This window comes from Diadema antillarum, unplaced genomic scaffold, assembly GCF_040938485.1.
Source record: "Diadema antillarum isolate AM-2024a unplaced genomic scaffold, OU_Dant_1.0 seq00000538_RagTag, whole genome shotgun sequence".
In the NCBI taxonomy this organism is placed as follows: Eukaryota; Metazoa; Echinodermata; class Echinoidea; order Diadematoida; family Diadematidae; genus Diadema; species Diadema antillarum.
Window position 1 is genome coordinate 432,114 of NW_027271486.1, and position 13,256 is coordinate 445,369.

The following is a 13,256-nucleotide window of genomic DNA, read 5'->3' on the forward strand; positions in this document are numbered from 1 at the left end:
TTCAGATTACAGTTAAAAAAAAAAACATCCTCCTTGGTGTTCTGTGGTTTGACAGCTGATATCATGTCATAGTTTACGCTCTTTCGAGTATTTTTTTTTTCATGAGCATGATTGACGGTGTAAAATAACCACATGCACTGGGTAATATGCATTAGTTATTGTGCAAGTCGGAAACAAATAACTCTACCTTGGGTCCATGGGATAGCGGGTCAGTTGTAAAAACCCAACTGGTATCATCCAGGGAGGTGGAGATGTACATGGACGTTGCCCATTGTTTATGTATTGGTCTGCCTTGGGTAACAACACCTGTAACCATGAACTCTTCCCCCAGGTCGATCTAAAATAACATTTTTTTTTTTTTGGCAAAAATACAAACATATCAACGTACAACTCATGTTAACAAAATTACAACAAGAATTTGAAACTGACTGAAAATTAAATTTTAGGTCTTATTCACCAACAAACCGTTTTTGCGTGACATTAAAGGGATTATCAATCTTTTCCCATTTCATGTACTGTAGTTTATAATATTGTTATGATGATGATAGCAATATATATTGCAGTGTTTAGATTTGATGATTATCAATTTGAATTTGAATCAAATGAAAATGATGGACGCATGAATGCAAGTTACAAAATTGATATGCGACACTCTACAATTTGGCTGTTGGGTGTACATGTATGTATGACCTGCACTTAGAGTAGACAAGCATCTTCTCATTTTCGAAATTGATCGAATCGCCAATCAACTTGCAAAAAATTATAGCTCTCTTGCGTATGAATATTTCTCTTTTTCGTCTCAGTGTAATGAACTTTCTTTGAAATGCGGGGAGACACACAGTACTGAAAAAAAAATAAATTTATGTCTCGAGGTTTAGATTGACATGGCACAAATTTCTGAAAATACTTCACGGCTTTTCTCTCTGAACATGAACAAATCACAAGGAACACATCCTTGAAACCTCTACACCAATCCTAACTAAATGTTATAGTATCCCTGTGTTAAATTGTATGTGGTTCAATGGATTATATACCCTATTTTTAGAAAATGCAGTCCTGGGCACATAATGAACAGTGAATAAATGATTAAATATCTTAATAAATGTGGGGTCCCTCGTGTAGAACAGATGATTAAAAAAAACCAGGAACACTGATAGGCCATTTATTTCTTTTATAGGGTAAATCCAATTCTCTATTAAACATCTTGCCCTATTAGAGCTACTGCATGAAAATCTGGGCAAACTGCAATGAATATATATGTCAAGGCTTTCAAAATTACACAAAAATGGCATCCGAGTTATTTCTCAGAGTGATTACTGTGCTTTATGTGTGTAGATATCAATGTATGTGCAATATTAACGTTTTCATGTTCTCGTATCATGCTCCCTAAATCTCCGACTAATTGCTTTAAGCTAGGGTTGGTGCATACATGTGCAACACGAAGCGTTTGTTGTAATTGTTGTTGATGCTGTTGTTGTTATTAATTTTTATCATTATTAACCTAATGTAAGATTAAACTCGCATCAAATGTCAACGTAGTGGACAGCAAACCTGGAATGGTTTCTACATAGAATAGAAATAAGCTACACTTTTTTTGCAGTTGATAAAAATCATCTTCAACAGTTATTTTGTTTTACAGTTGATTCTTAGAATAATCATATTACATTCCAAATCTGAGACTGATATCTTTTTATCCTTGTGTGAATGCTCACTATGTATAACATGATTATCATTTTGTATGTGTTTGTGTTTGTATGCGTGCTTAGAATATTTCCTTGTTTGATATTTTTGATCTTATTATAAACATTGAACGAAATATGATAGTTGTAAATACCAAATGCTAAGCACTTATTAAGAAAACCCGCTATCAATTGTTGTCTCGTGAAAGGATAGGACGTGGTCAGTCCTTACTTTCAGCCATCTGTCTTCATCATCATCACGTGGTGTCCATGATGCCGAGGTAGTTCCCGAAACGTGTTCTTTGTTCAGCCTGCCATGGTGCGGCAGGGTAGTGTCGCTGAACGACGACGAAGACGACATGCTGTCATCAGGAATCCGACCACCTTCGACGCCGAGCGGGACACCTCGATCGAGTGGACAGAGTTCGCTCTCGTGATCAATTGCGGCTAGAATCAATGACCATAATATAGCCAGTTCACTGTTAGCTCATGTGAACAATGGTGCAATTCAAGTATTTTTTTTCTCAATTGGTTAGGCATTTTACTACTTTTTAAAGTAGCATAATGCACGAGCTTGCCTCACGTAACTATCTATGGAACTCCTTCAAAGCAAAGAGCGAGCCTAAGGATAGACCAAGTGAACAGTAAGGAATATCAATAAGTTCCAAATTCGGTAAACATTCATGCCATTGTTTTTAGCGTCAACGACCGTATCTATTAATACATATATACCAAATACGAGGCACGCTTATTGCACTTAGGCGGATGGGCTCGCAAGCACCATTTATAGCGATTGTGTGACTATTATTGTTGTATTAGTATGGTTATTCCAGTTAAATTGAAAACCAACATGCCTGATTGAACAAAATCTTAATGACTTGTTGATTCTTATGTGCAAAGTGAAACTGTGAGCTCCATTATCATGTAAAAATCTCTTCACAAAAATTGTGCTTCATGTATATTTATGATTTCTTTAAAGATAGCGAATGACCTCATACTAAAACGAATATACGGTTTTAGTCTTTTTACCTATGATATAAATTGTGGTAATTTAACTCATTTTCTATCTTCGAATCACACACATTATTTAAATTCGATTTATGTATACAACTATGTTGAACAGACAAAAACAAACAAACAAATCAAACAATGTTATCTATTTTCTTAAAACTTCGGAAGCAGAATAAATAAAAACAAACAAACAAATAAATCAAACAAACACACCACAGAGACCATCGCATAGAGACAGGCTTATGCAAACACAGCTACGTATGTAAATACATAGGTGTAAGTTTTAAGGGTATCCCAGAGTACTTGAAAATGTTACACAAATAAAGTACGGAATAAGCTATATTTCAAACATCTGTCCTCAATCAAAGCAAATGGTTTAGAAAACATGGAATTAGTGTACTTGTGTGTGAATATGAGTCAGATTGTATCTTACTGATTACCTTTATTTTCACTACTTATAAGTCTTCACCCTACAGGTAAAGTGAACGTGGTGTAGACATAGCCGGGTGCAGAATTGGGACCGTGTATGGGATATACATGTACTATTATGAGTGTGTGTTTACATGTCTAAAAAAAATCAAGCATATCTACCGATATCATCTTGCAAAGGTCCATAGCCAATCAGCTCCAGTCGGAGACTCATGTGACCGTAGTAAGTTTGTGGATGGAGTCGAATGAATTGCGCTGTCATGGCTCTCCTGAAGTAGTGTCTCACTTGAGTCGTCATATCATAATTAGCCGGAAATACCTTCGATGGCAAGAAAATTATGAAAAAACTCTAGTAAATAAACGACAACAATTCACAAAAATTATATAAAAAGCTATGTGTTAAGTGCATACAGTAAGACGAACTCAAATTAAAACTAGCTGTTCACATGAACGTAAATCTTAAATCATTAATATTTTTATAAACATTATTATCATATCACACTATAATAACTTCAAATGTGCGATAGGCACACGGTATTACGATAAATTGGGATTAGAGGCTATATCTTGTCATTCTCATTTCCTCACGTGTAGCCTTGACGTGGCTCTTGACAATGTTGACTGGTAGATACTGTTTGAAAGCCATGATATTAATTTGGCTTTATTTAGAGAATCCTTTATTCGTCATCTGCATGATGCAGATGGTTATATTTGCTCTCAATTTTTTGTGTGTCACAACCCTACCTTCGCCAGCATGAACACACTGGTTTCAGAGGCATCAAACTCACCTTAACGCTGCCTGTGAAAGGATCCTTATATTCAGTCCAAACCATGCTGTCTAAGCTGGAGGACAGTTTATATGACGTGACATACTGGTCAAGTGAGGCCCTTCCCTGTGTGATGATACCAGACATCAGAAAGTTCGATCCGAACTGAACCTGTAACCACTGAGATGAGTTTAGGACGCTGGTACTCCACGATTCAGGTCCGTTGAGACGAGCGTGTTGGGTGCAAAGAACGCCATCGTGACAGGATGAGGCGGTGATGCTAGAGTCTGGAATTGCTCCACTTTCGAGACCAAGAGGACTACCAGGAGACATGCTGGGACTCTCTGAGGGATAATATGACACGGGCAAATAAGATGTGAAAATTCTTACCGTTAATTCAGGTCAGTAAAAAAAGATATATAAACAGTGAATATACGTTAATGAAAATACTAGTATTATGCATATAAATGCATATAATACATATGTAGGTATGTAATCTATTACGTATGTATACATGTATATATATATATATATATATATATATATATCATATAAATGCATATTATAATGTATATTGATATATATCATACATAGAAAGAGTGAGAGAGAGAGAGAGAGAGAATTCCATATGGAATTGGTGTGTGTGCGTGTGTGGATATATGATTTCTTAAACCTTAATAGTCTTTCATCCTATACTACGGATAAGCATTAAACTGCATGTACATACATACATACATACGGTCTTCACCAAGTACATACAACTGCATGGACACCATCTAAACCCAAATATGACAGCTGCATATGGGCTATCCAGCCATATTTTCAGATGGAAAATGAGAACAGACAAACAAACACGCAAACATAACTGTCATACGTAAATATGAAACATCTCACCCGAACAACACACAATGCCAATGGTAGCATCCACGCCATCATCTGTCTCTTCGTCTACCCAACAGTCGGTGATATTCGCGGCATTTGTTGGGCAACTGACCACACCCACTTTGGCGTACACATCCTGTGACGATTCGTCGTAGAGGTTCCCATTAAGTGTTCCGTAAGCTCCCTGGAATCCAAGGTACTGGCAGACCAAACGAGATGCATTTACCGTCCATTCAGTTTGGCGTACGAGTCTAAACTTGTTTGGGCTGTAACGAGGTGCAAAGACGATTCTCCCTTCATTCCTGTTTCCTCCAAGGATCCTCACAGTTTCGATGAAAGTAGCTGAGAGGAGTGATCAGAAACCCCCCAAAAAGAGAATATCTCAAATGAAATATACATAGTAACGAAAACAAAAGAAAGAAATCCTCGACCATTAGGTTACAATTCAAAACTAGCATATGATTACAACAAAACTAACGGAGCATAAAATACCTACGATATCCCTTTCTGTCACACGTTCTATAATAAAAAAAGGATCAGAATCAACATATCAATACAACGGAATCTACCTCATGAGTTAATTTTCTGCATAGAGTTATTTAACAAGAAGATGACTATTTGAATTAACTACAAAAGATATTCTGTTTCCAACCTTTTTCACACCGAGTGCCTTGCCAACCATCGAGACACGTGCAGTTGAAACCGTCGTCCGTCTCAGTACACTGGGACTGATGAAGACACGGGTCAGACAGGCAGGCTGTTTTCGCAAGAATGTATAAAAGATAAATGTGTAAACATGTATATCATTCCTCTGATTATTTTTACAAAGGTATCTTTGTTTTAAAATTTCTTTACTTGATTGACTTGCAGTTGGCTTTTCATTTGCTTTTATTGGTCCAACTCCCAAGCACAAATATTTTGATGATACAATATAAGATATAAAACAACATAACAATGCAATCCATAGAACATGAGACAAGACATTTTCGTCTCGGTTTGGTTCTATAGCTGCATTTTCTCTCTCCAAGTACAATAATAAATGAAAACATAGTGATACAGAGTATGCAAAACAGGGAACGTATAACATTTAAATCAACATAACAATAATCAATTTCATAACCATGACAACAGCAGTCTGTATATAATAACATATGAATCAAAGCAGCATGTTAAGAAATTATGTATTTAAATGTGAACAAAGGAGAAATCAATACAGGGGATCGTCATCATAAGCAGAGCTTGACGTGGATGAGACCCTACCTTATAGGTACGAATATAATACAACACCAATAAACCTACACATAAAACTCTTAATCTTAACTTTGCATATCAAACACGTTTTTCTCAAGAAAAACACAGAAAAGACAACGGCAAAAAACAGTAGGTTGGTGCTTTAAAAAAGAATAAAAGCACCCAACACCAGTGACTACAATAAAATGGAAGTATTTGGAAAAAGACTTAAAGTCGTAATCATTGAAGAGAAAAGACAATTTCACAAACATGAAATGTGAGCAACCCATAAAAGCAAAGCTTGAATTTCATAGGTACCTATGCAGATGCACCTCATTTACGTTGTATGTCAGTACAACGGTACATTAGTCTGTTAAGTGAGATAATGTTATTCTAGTATAAACATTTCCTCCTCACCAACTTCAGCAACAGCTGTGCGATGAGTTGTGAGGAAACGAATAATTTGACTTCACATCAATCACATCATCTTGAGCTGTTGGATAAATACCAAAGAGTACAGAGAGACAGCTTGTTGGTATCGTACCAAGCCGCACATCGGAACAGTGATCGACACATAGCACACCATAGTCACTGATAGTATGTACAAATCCTACTTCAGATTAAAGGACTGGTACATTTTCGGTTGAGATAATTACAGCTTCAGGTTTTTGATGATATCTTAATTTCTTTGAGACAATGAAAAACCTGTTGTGAAATATGTAAGAGCATAATAAAATCCTCAGAGGACCTGAAGGAATTCAAGGTTTATTTGTTGAAAATTGGTTTTCAAATGGCTAAGCTAACAAAGCAAACAAAACGATTCTAATAAAAAAAAAACCGAGACCCACCGTTTATTAGGATCGCTTTGTTTTACACTGTTTGGGGATGTCTCAACCATTCCGAAACCAATTTTCATCAAATAAATTTTGAATTCCTTTAACAATCGCATTCTCTCTAACATTTCATAAAATGGTCTCTATTAAAGTACGTTGTTAAAAGTTAAGGGCTGACATCTCACCTTAACCAAAACTATGTCACCCCTTTAAGGACTATACCTGGTCTCGTGCAGATGTATCCAGTCGGGTTTTCGGGAAGTTTCATTCCTGGTGGCAGCTGCGGTAAAGTGTATGCATGCAACTTCACGGGTTTAGGTATGTATTGAATAACGGCCCCATTATCTGACAGCGCAGAAGGGCATGGGGCTTTGGTGAGGTGGGGCACACTGCCGGATTGTATTGTGCTGAAAAAAAAGATGAAATAGAGTAAACATTGTCACTAATTTCCAATAATCACTCAACCACTTTCAATTTAAAAAAAAAAAATGTAATACATGTCACCCTATTAAATATTCTCATACCAATGTGGAAACTGGTTCATGATGCATACTACCTGAAGAGAAAAAGTGACATTCAAACATGTCTTCAATATCTGCAAATGTAAATGGGATCAAATCATTCAATCCTCATAATGAAACTGATTAACGGTGGAGTGAAGCACATTGGCCCGAATTCCCAAACATCGCTTAAATTTAGATCATAGATTCTTGAATCCATGGACGTAGTAACCTGTTGTAGAGGTAATTTGAAGGAACGGCTTCGAAGTGTAAATCAAACAAGAGGAAAGGAAGAAGCCTTTCAAATGTGACCTGAATTATCAGCAAGGAATTTGTAAGAATCATTACAACTTTGAAATGTTGCTCTAGCATATTACTTTAGCGTAAATGCGGTACATTGGTTGATAGTTACACTGCACATTACCCCGGACCAAAAACGGGGGGTGGGGGGGGGGGTGGGGGGTTCTTTAATAATACGATTGTAAGATGGAAAATTCATTCATTGAGAGATACAGCCCACTCCAAATCATGTTTACAATTCCCACAGTTCAATAGTTCTTATATCCTTTCATCAACAATGTCATTAAACTCCCAGGCAAACTCCGCACGTAAAAGCCAGCCATCACAATATACTCCTTCATCCTCAATGAACTTAACACTTAATCCTTTCTTTTGTTCCCCGAGTAATTCAGACTCCTGTATTTACAATTCCCGCAATCAGTCCTTTGCCCAGTTCTGCTACATGTAACCAAACTAATTCTTACATCAAAAGCTATCAAACACTCATCTCTTATTATGTAACCCTCACATGGTTAGTGGGGTCATTCTGGACTCTCTTGGGGACAAGTCCTCAAGTCGATACTCCCTGACCATACCCATGACCATTGTCATGGGAAGCTATATGGCTACCAAGCGAAATAAAGGGAGCCTGCATGCACATACATTTGTTGTTATTCTACGCTGGATACTTTATACATATTACCAATAAATGTGCACTTGTCTAAACATGAAAGGGACAAAACACAGGATGTACAACATCAGAGCAACAACAATGATTGAAGGCATCATCAGATTAACGTAAAAGGCATCATCAGATTAACGTAAAAAATAATGAGCATGTTCTATTGGCACATTCTGTCCATGATTAATGCCAACTTTGAAAGCAGTAGCGTTATCCTTTCAAAAGTTATAAGACTTTAATGTGAAGAGAGTGCCGAGGATTTCAAGAAATGAAAATTGGCCTTTAAGACATACCTGATCATTATGCATTTTTACTCTTCCCCATAAAAAGGTTTGTAGAAAAAGCGCTGAAAACACACTTTCCCATTCATTTTATGATTCCAAACTGAAGAATAATGAAGAAAAAGAACAGCTCTTTCAGAAAACATGAAAAACTCCAGATTGACTCGGTTGACCCATTTCACCTTTTTTTAGTCCTCACGTAAATTCAAGTGGTGCGACTTTTTGTCAGTTTTGTGACGCACGGTCACATATTCAATTCAATTCAATTCAATTCAAACTTTATTTCATTTTTCGAAAAGAACATAAACATTTCACTTTCATTGGTAACAGAGAATAAGGTTACATATAATCAAAACAAAGTAAAATTGAGAAGAGAACATAATTGTGGAACCTTGGGGTAACAAATAATGTTGTAATGAAAATTGACTGAAGTGATATAGACGATATAACATTACAGAAAATATCGAAAAATGGAGGGACCCACTAAAAAGGCAATGCTTGTAGAATGTGGGCCCCTCAGGTACAGAATGTCAATAGAAAATGAACTGATGCAAAAAGGGGAAAAAAGATTGGGAATAAAGTCAGATTAAAAAAAGGTCTGGAAGCCCAATAAGAAGACAGAGTAACGGACAGACACACATACACAGGCAAATGAACATTAAACGAGACTGAGACGACAAAACTTATGAAAGGGGACTTCAATACAAGACAGAACGAGACAAGGTTGACATAATAGGAAGACAATACAGCGGACAGAAAGGAAAAACAGATCCAGCGATCCTCGACAGAACTATGTCGAAAAAATATTGGGATGCGAGGAAGGGATACATAAATATGGAAAAATAGAGAGAAAGAGATGCGGAGGTAATACAAGTAGAATTGAATCTACTCAGTAAGAGTCTCAGGACAACAGGGACGAGAAAATATGTGAGAGTATATTATTGGTAATCAAAATTCTTCGGAAAAAATTAAAATGGGCCAACAGGCTGATTCACCTCTGTAGGAACATAACATTGCAATAGAAACAACTTTAATCTCCTTTTAAATGAAAATATAGAAGGTATATAGAAGAAATATAGTACGTATACATATATTCTACCCCTTCCCTTTCCGTCCCCCCCCCCCCCCCCCAACCTGGCCACTACCACCGTCGTAAAAAACATCAATGATGGAATGATGGGTAAAAATAGATTGAATGACACAAAAACGGTGAGAGTTTCATGTTTTATGAAATACGATAAAAGCAACTGTCTGAGCAATATGGAGATTACTTACTTATCACTTTTCTATTACGAACGAGAGCGCTGGACAAGTTCCATTAGTGGAACGATTGGCTTAAGTTATTTATGCCTTTTTTAACAATATTAGGCCTTGGCATGTCGGTATTGCGCGCGGTGTATTGCTGTACATCAGAAGTAGTTTCTATTCACATTTACTATAGTCTCGCTCAAGCAATTCTCTACATGCGTCATGCTTTCTCTCTCTTTCTCTCTCTCTCTCTCTCTCTCTCTCTCTCTCTCTTTCTCTCTATCTCTCTTTCTTTAAGCACTTACTTTTCATAATGAATTATGAACTTAATAGTCATATCTTATTTATGTTTGTTATAGGCAGCATGTTGGCCTGTCAGTTGGTCTTTTGCCGACCAAGCTGATAAATATACTCAGATTTATCTTGTCATGAATCGCTTGATACTGTTGAGGGATCAGAACTAATTTTTTTTCCTCTCATCTCTTTCAAACCACTCTCGTACTCTGTTTTGCCATGGGTCAGGATATCATCTGTAGAAGAAAAAGCGTGAATATAGACTTTAAACTTTTTCAAGTCTGTAAAATGGTATGATCCGTTTAATCCGCTTTTGGTGGTGATTAGGCATATGATATACATGTATATGTGACCGTGCATAACAAAATCAGCAGTAAGTCGCACGCAATGATTTTGTCAGGACTCAAACTATATTTGAAATGGGTCAACCTCGGCAATCTTAAGTTTTTCATTTATTCTGAAAAGATCAAGTCTTCTCCTACATTGATATACTAATGTTTGGGATCATGAAACGAACATGAAATAGTGTCTTGATTTTTGTTTTCTCAAATACTTTTTGTGGAGTAGTGAGTGCAATTAAATATGTCTTAAAGAGTCCCCTTTTCATTTCCTACAAGCACAGCTGTACACACCCTTCACTTTCAACTCTAATAACTTTATAAAGGATAATGCTACTGCTTTGAAATTTGGGATTGATCGTGGACAGAATGTTTTCACAAAGCATGCTCAATTAAGTTTAATCACATAATCCCTTCATTGTTGCTACTCCGGTGGTTTACATCCTGTTTTTCGTTTTTTGGTTTGTTTGTTTGTTTGTTTTTTTAACTCTCTTTGCATAGCTGGCACGGCATGATTAAGGGCATGAGCAGACTCTGTGTACTTCAGAGCATTTTTTTCAGTTTGCGCTTTTCCGGAGTCTGTGCTTCTTTCCAATATGCATTGATAGGTTAGGAAAGTCCATTAGAATTGAGTTTTACATCATTTAAATCAGATTCAAATATTTTCCTATAATACTCATAAAGAAAAAGAAAGCTTTACAACGATGGTTCTGTTAAATGGACAACACCTTTTACAAAAATGTTCTTATAGCGAATCCTATATATAGGTTTCAACTTCAACAACACCTTAGACACAATAATTCTGCCCCCTAGTTTTGGTATCTATTAAAACAAGTTAGAGGAAGCGCTCGTGAGAGCTTGAATTGTCAGCCATAATGTGTTAAAACCTTTGAGACAAAATGTATGTTAACCATTGTTTAATCAACAAGGACATCTTTTAGAAAAAAAAAGACCACCAGGGAAATTCTCAATAGGCGTTGTCACATCAGCCCGATGTTTCGAAATAGCGCGCTATTTTCTGACTTGGGAAGTTAAAAAATATCTCGAGCTTGGATTTGTATCGGGCTGATGTGAAAACGCCTCATGATATTATCAACAAAGGTAAGCTCAATTGACAATTGAACGAGCGTGATCAATTCACAATCGATTCAAAATAATTTTTATACTGTACAGGGTTTTTTTTGCATTTCATACTGATATCTAATAACAATAAATCTATCTTTCTGAATCAGGGAACTGTCAAATCACACAAATCGCATAATTCAAAACCTTAAAGCAGTTAGAATTTGTGAAAAAAAAACAAGTTAAAAAGGGGGTCATAGGTTACCCCAACAACCTCTAACGGATAAGACGGACAAAACCTTTTGATTTAAGGTATGTATATTTTTTCACACATTTGCATTTTGTACAAGAACCCAATCACATGCAATGACGTATTTCTTACACAGAAATTGATGTGATTTTCGAATATGACGTCAAACAGAACTCACGTTTGAGTGATCATAGGAGGAAAAGGTGACCCCATCCCAAAATCATGAAAATAAGTGCTGTGGGTCTTAAGTCAGAAGACAACATACTGTTTGAGATAATTGATCCACAAACTTTACCAAAAGAATAGGAGAGAGGAAAAAGATTCAAACATGTATGAATAAATAAGTACATAAATAAATGAATAAACAAATAGTACGCAAATAACTCTTTCAGACATAGTTGATCACTATTTTCATGTATCACCAAGTTAAAGTTATCATTACAATAGAACGTACAAAAAAAAAAAACATTACGTACCTGATGGTTGCCAATGTAGAAACAAAAACCAAAGTGAGAACAGAATTCCCTGAAATGAATTTTGGAAACAGAGAAATCAACATTTCAAACAATTATGCAACAGAAATACTACAAGAAAGATTTGTTTTTTGTTGTTTTTTGCTTTTAAGACGTACAGATATAGGCTTATTAAGAACGATTTCGGCATATTGAAGAATGATAAATCGTCTGACATCATGTCTTGAAAGATGCCAAATGTGTCCACATAAATACCCAGTTTCAAATAACAGGTTATTATAAAAAGTACTGAAAGTATAAATGTGACAGTGCACCTCAAAACGAACATAAAGTCGCACACACTGATTTTGCGTGAGGACTGAAAGTAAGTGAAATGGGTCAACCTAGCCAAACTTGACTTTTTCATATTTTCTGAAAGAGCGGGTCTTCTTTTACATTATGCTAAAATTTGGTATCATAAAATGGGCAGGAAAGTGTGTTTTTTTTTTTTGCAGTTTATCTCGAACGTTTTTGGTAGAATAGTGTGATTAGGTGTGTCTTTAGAACCCCTTTTTCATTTCTGATAAACCTTGTCCACACTCTTCACTTTCAACTCTATAACTTTTGAAAGGATAGTGCTACTGCTTTGAAAGTTGGCATTGATTATGGACAGAATGTGTTAATGAGGCATGCTTAATTTCAGTTTAATCTAATAATCCCTTCATTGTTGTTACTCTGGGGGTATACTTCCTGTTTTTTGTCCCATTCATCGCACAGCCAGCACGGTTTGGTAAAGATTAAGCGCTTGAATAGACACTGTACTTCAGAGCCTCTTTTCTCAGTTCACACTTTTCATGACTTTGTGCTTTCTTTCCAATATTTAGATAGGTTAGGAGAGTCCATTTGATTTGAGTTATACATCATTTTAAAGCTTAAAGTCTGCTCTTTCAGAATATGGTCTTAACTAAAAATTCATGTCTGGCGACTTTTTGTTTGTTTTGAGGTGCAGGGTCACAAATATAATAGAAACATTGGTTAA

The 13,256-nt window shown here is 36.2% G+C and overlaps 1 protein-coding gene across 1 annotated transcript in view; it reads right to left on the minus strand.

Moving 5' to 3' along the window:
- Nucleotides 1-13,256, minus strand: part of LOC139734660 (uncharacterized) — a 42,956-nt gene that overhangs the window by 3,318 nt on the left and 26,382 nt on the right. The window contains exons 7-11 of the mRNA XM_071645448.1: nt 5,421-5,525; nt 4,781-4,967; nt 3,908-4,230; nt 3,282-3,438; nt 1,912-2,126 (exon numbers count right to left, since the gene is read on the minus strand). Coding sequence (XP_071501549.1) covers nt 1,912-2,126; nt 3,282-3,438; nt 3,908-4,230; nt 4,781-4,967; nt 5,421-5,525 — 987 coding nt within the window. The remainder of the gene's footprint in view (nt 1-1,911; nt 2,127-3,281; nt 3,439-3,907; nt 4,231-4,780; nt 4,968-5,420; nt 5,526-13,256) is intronic.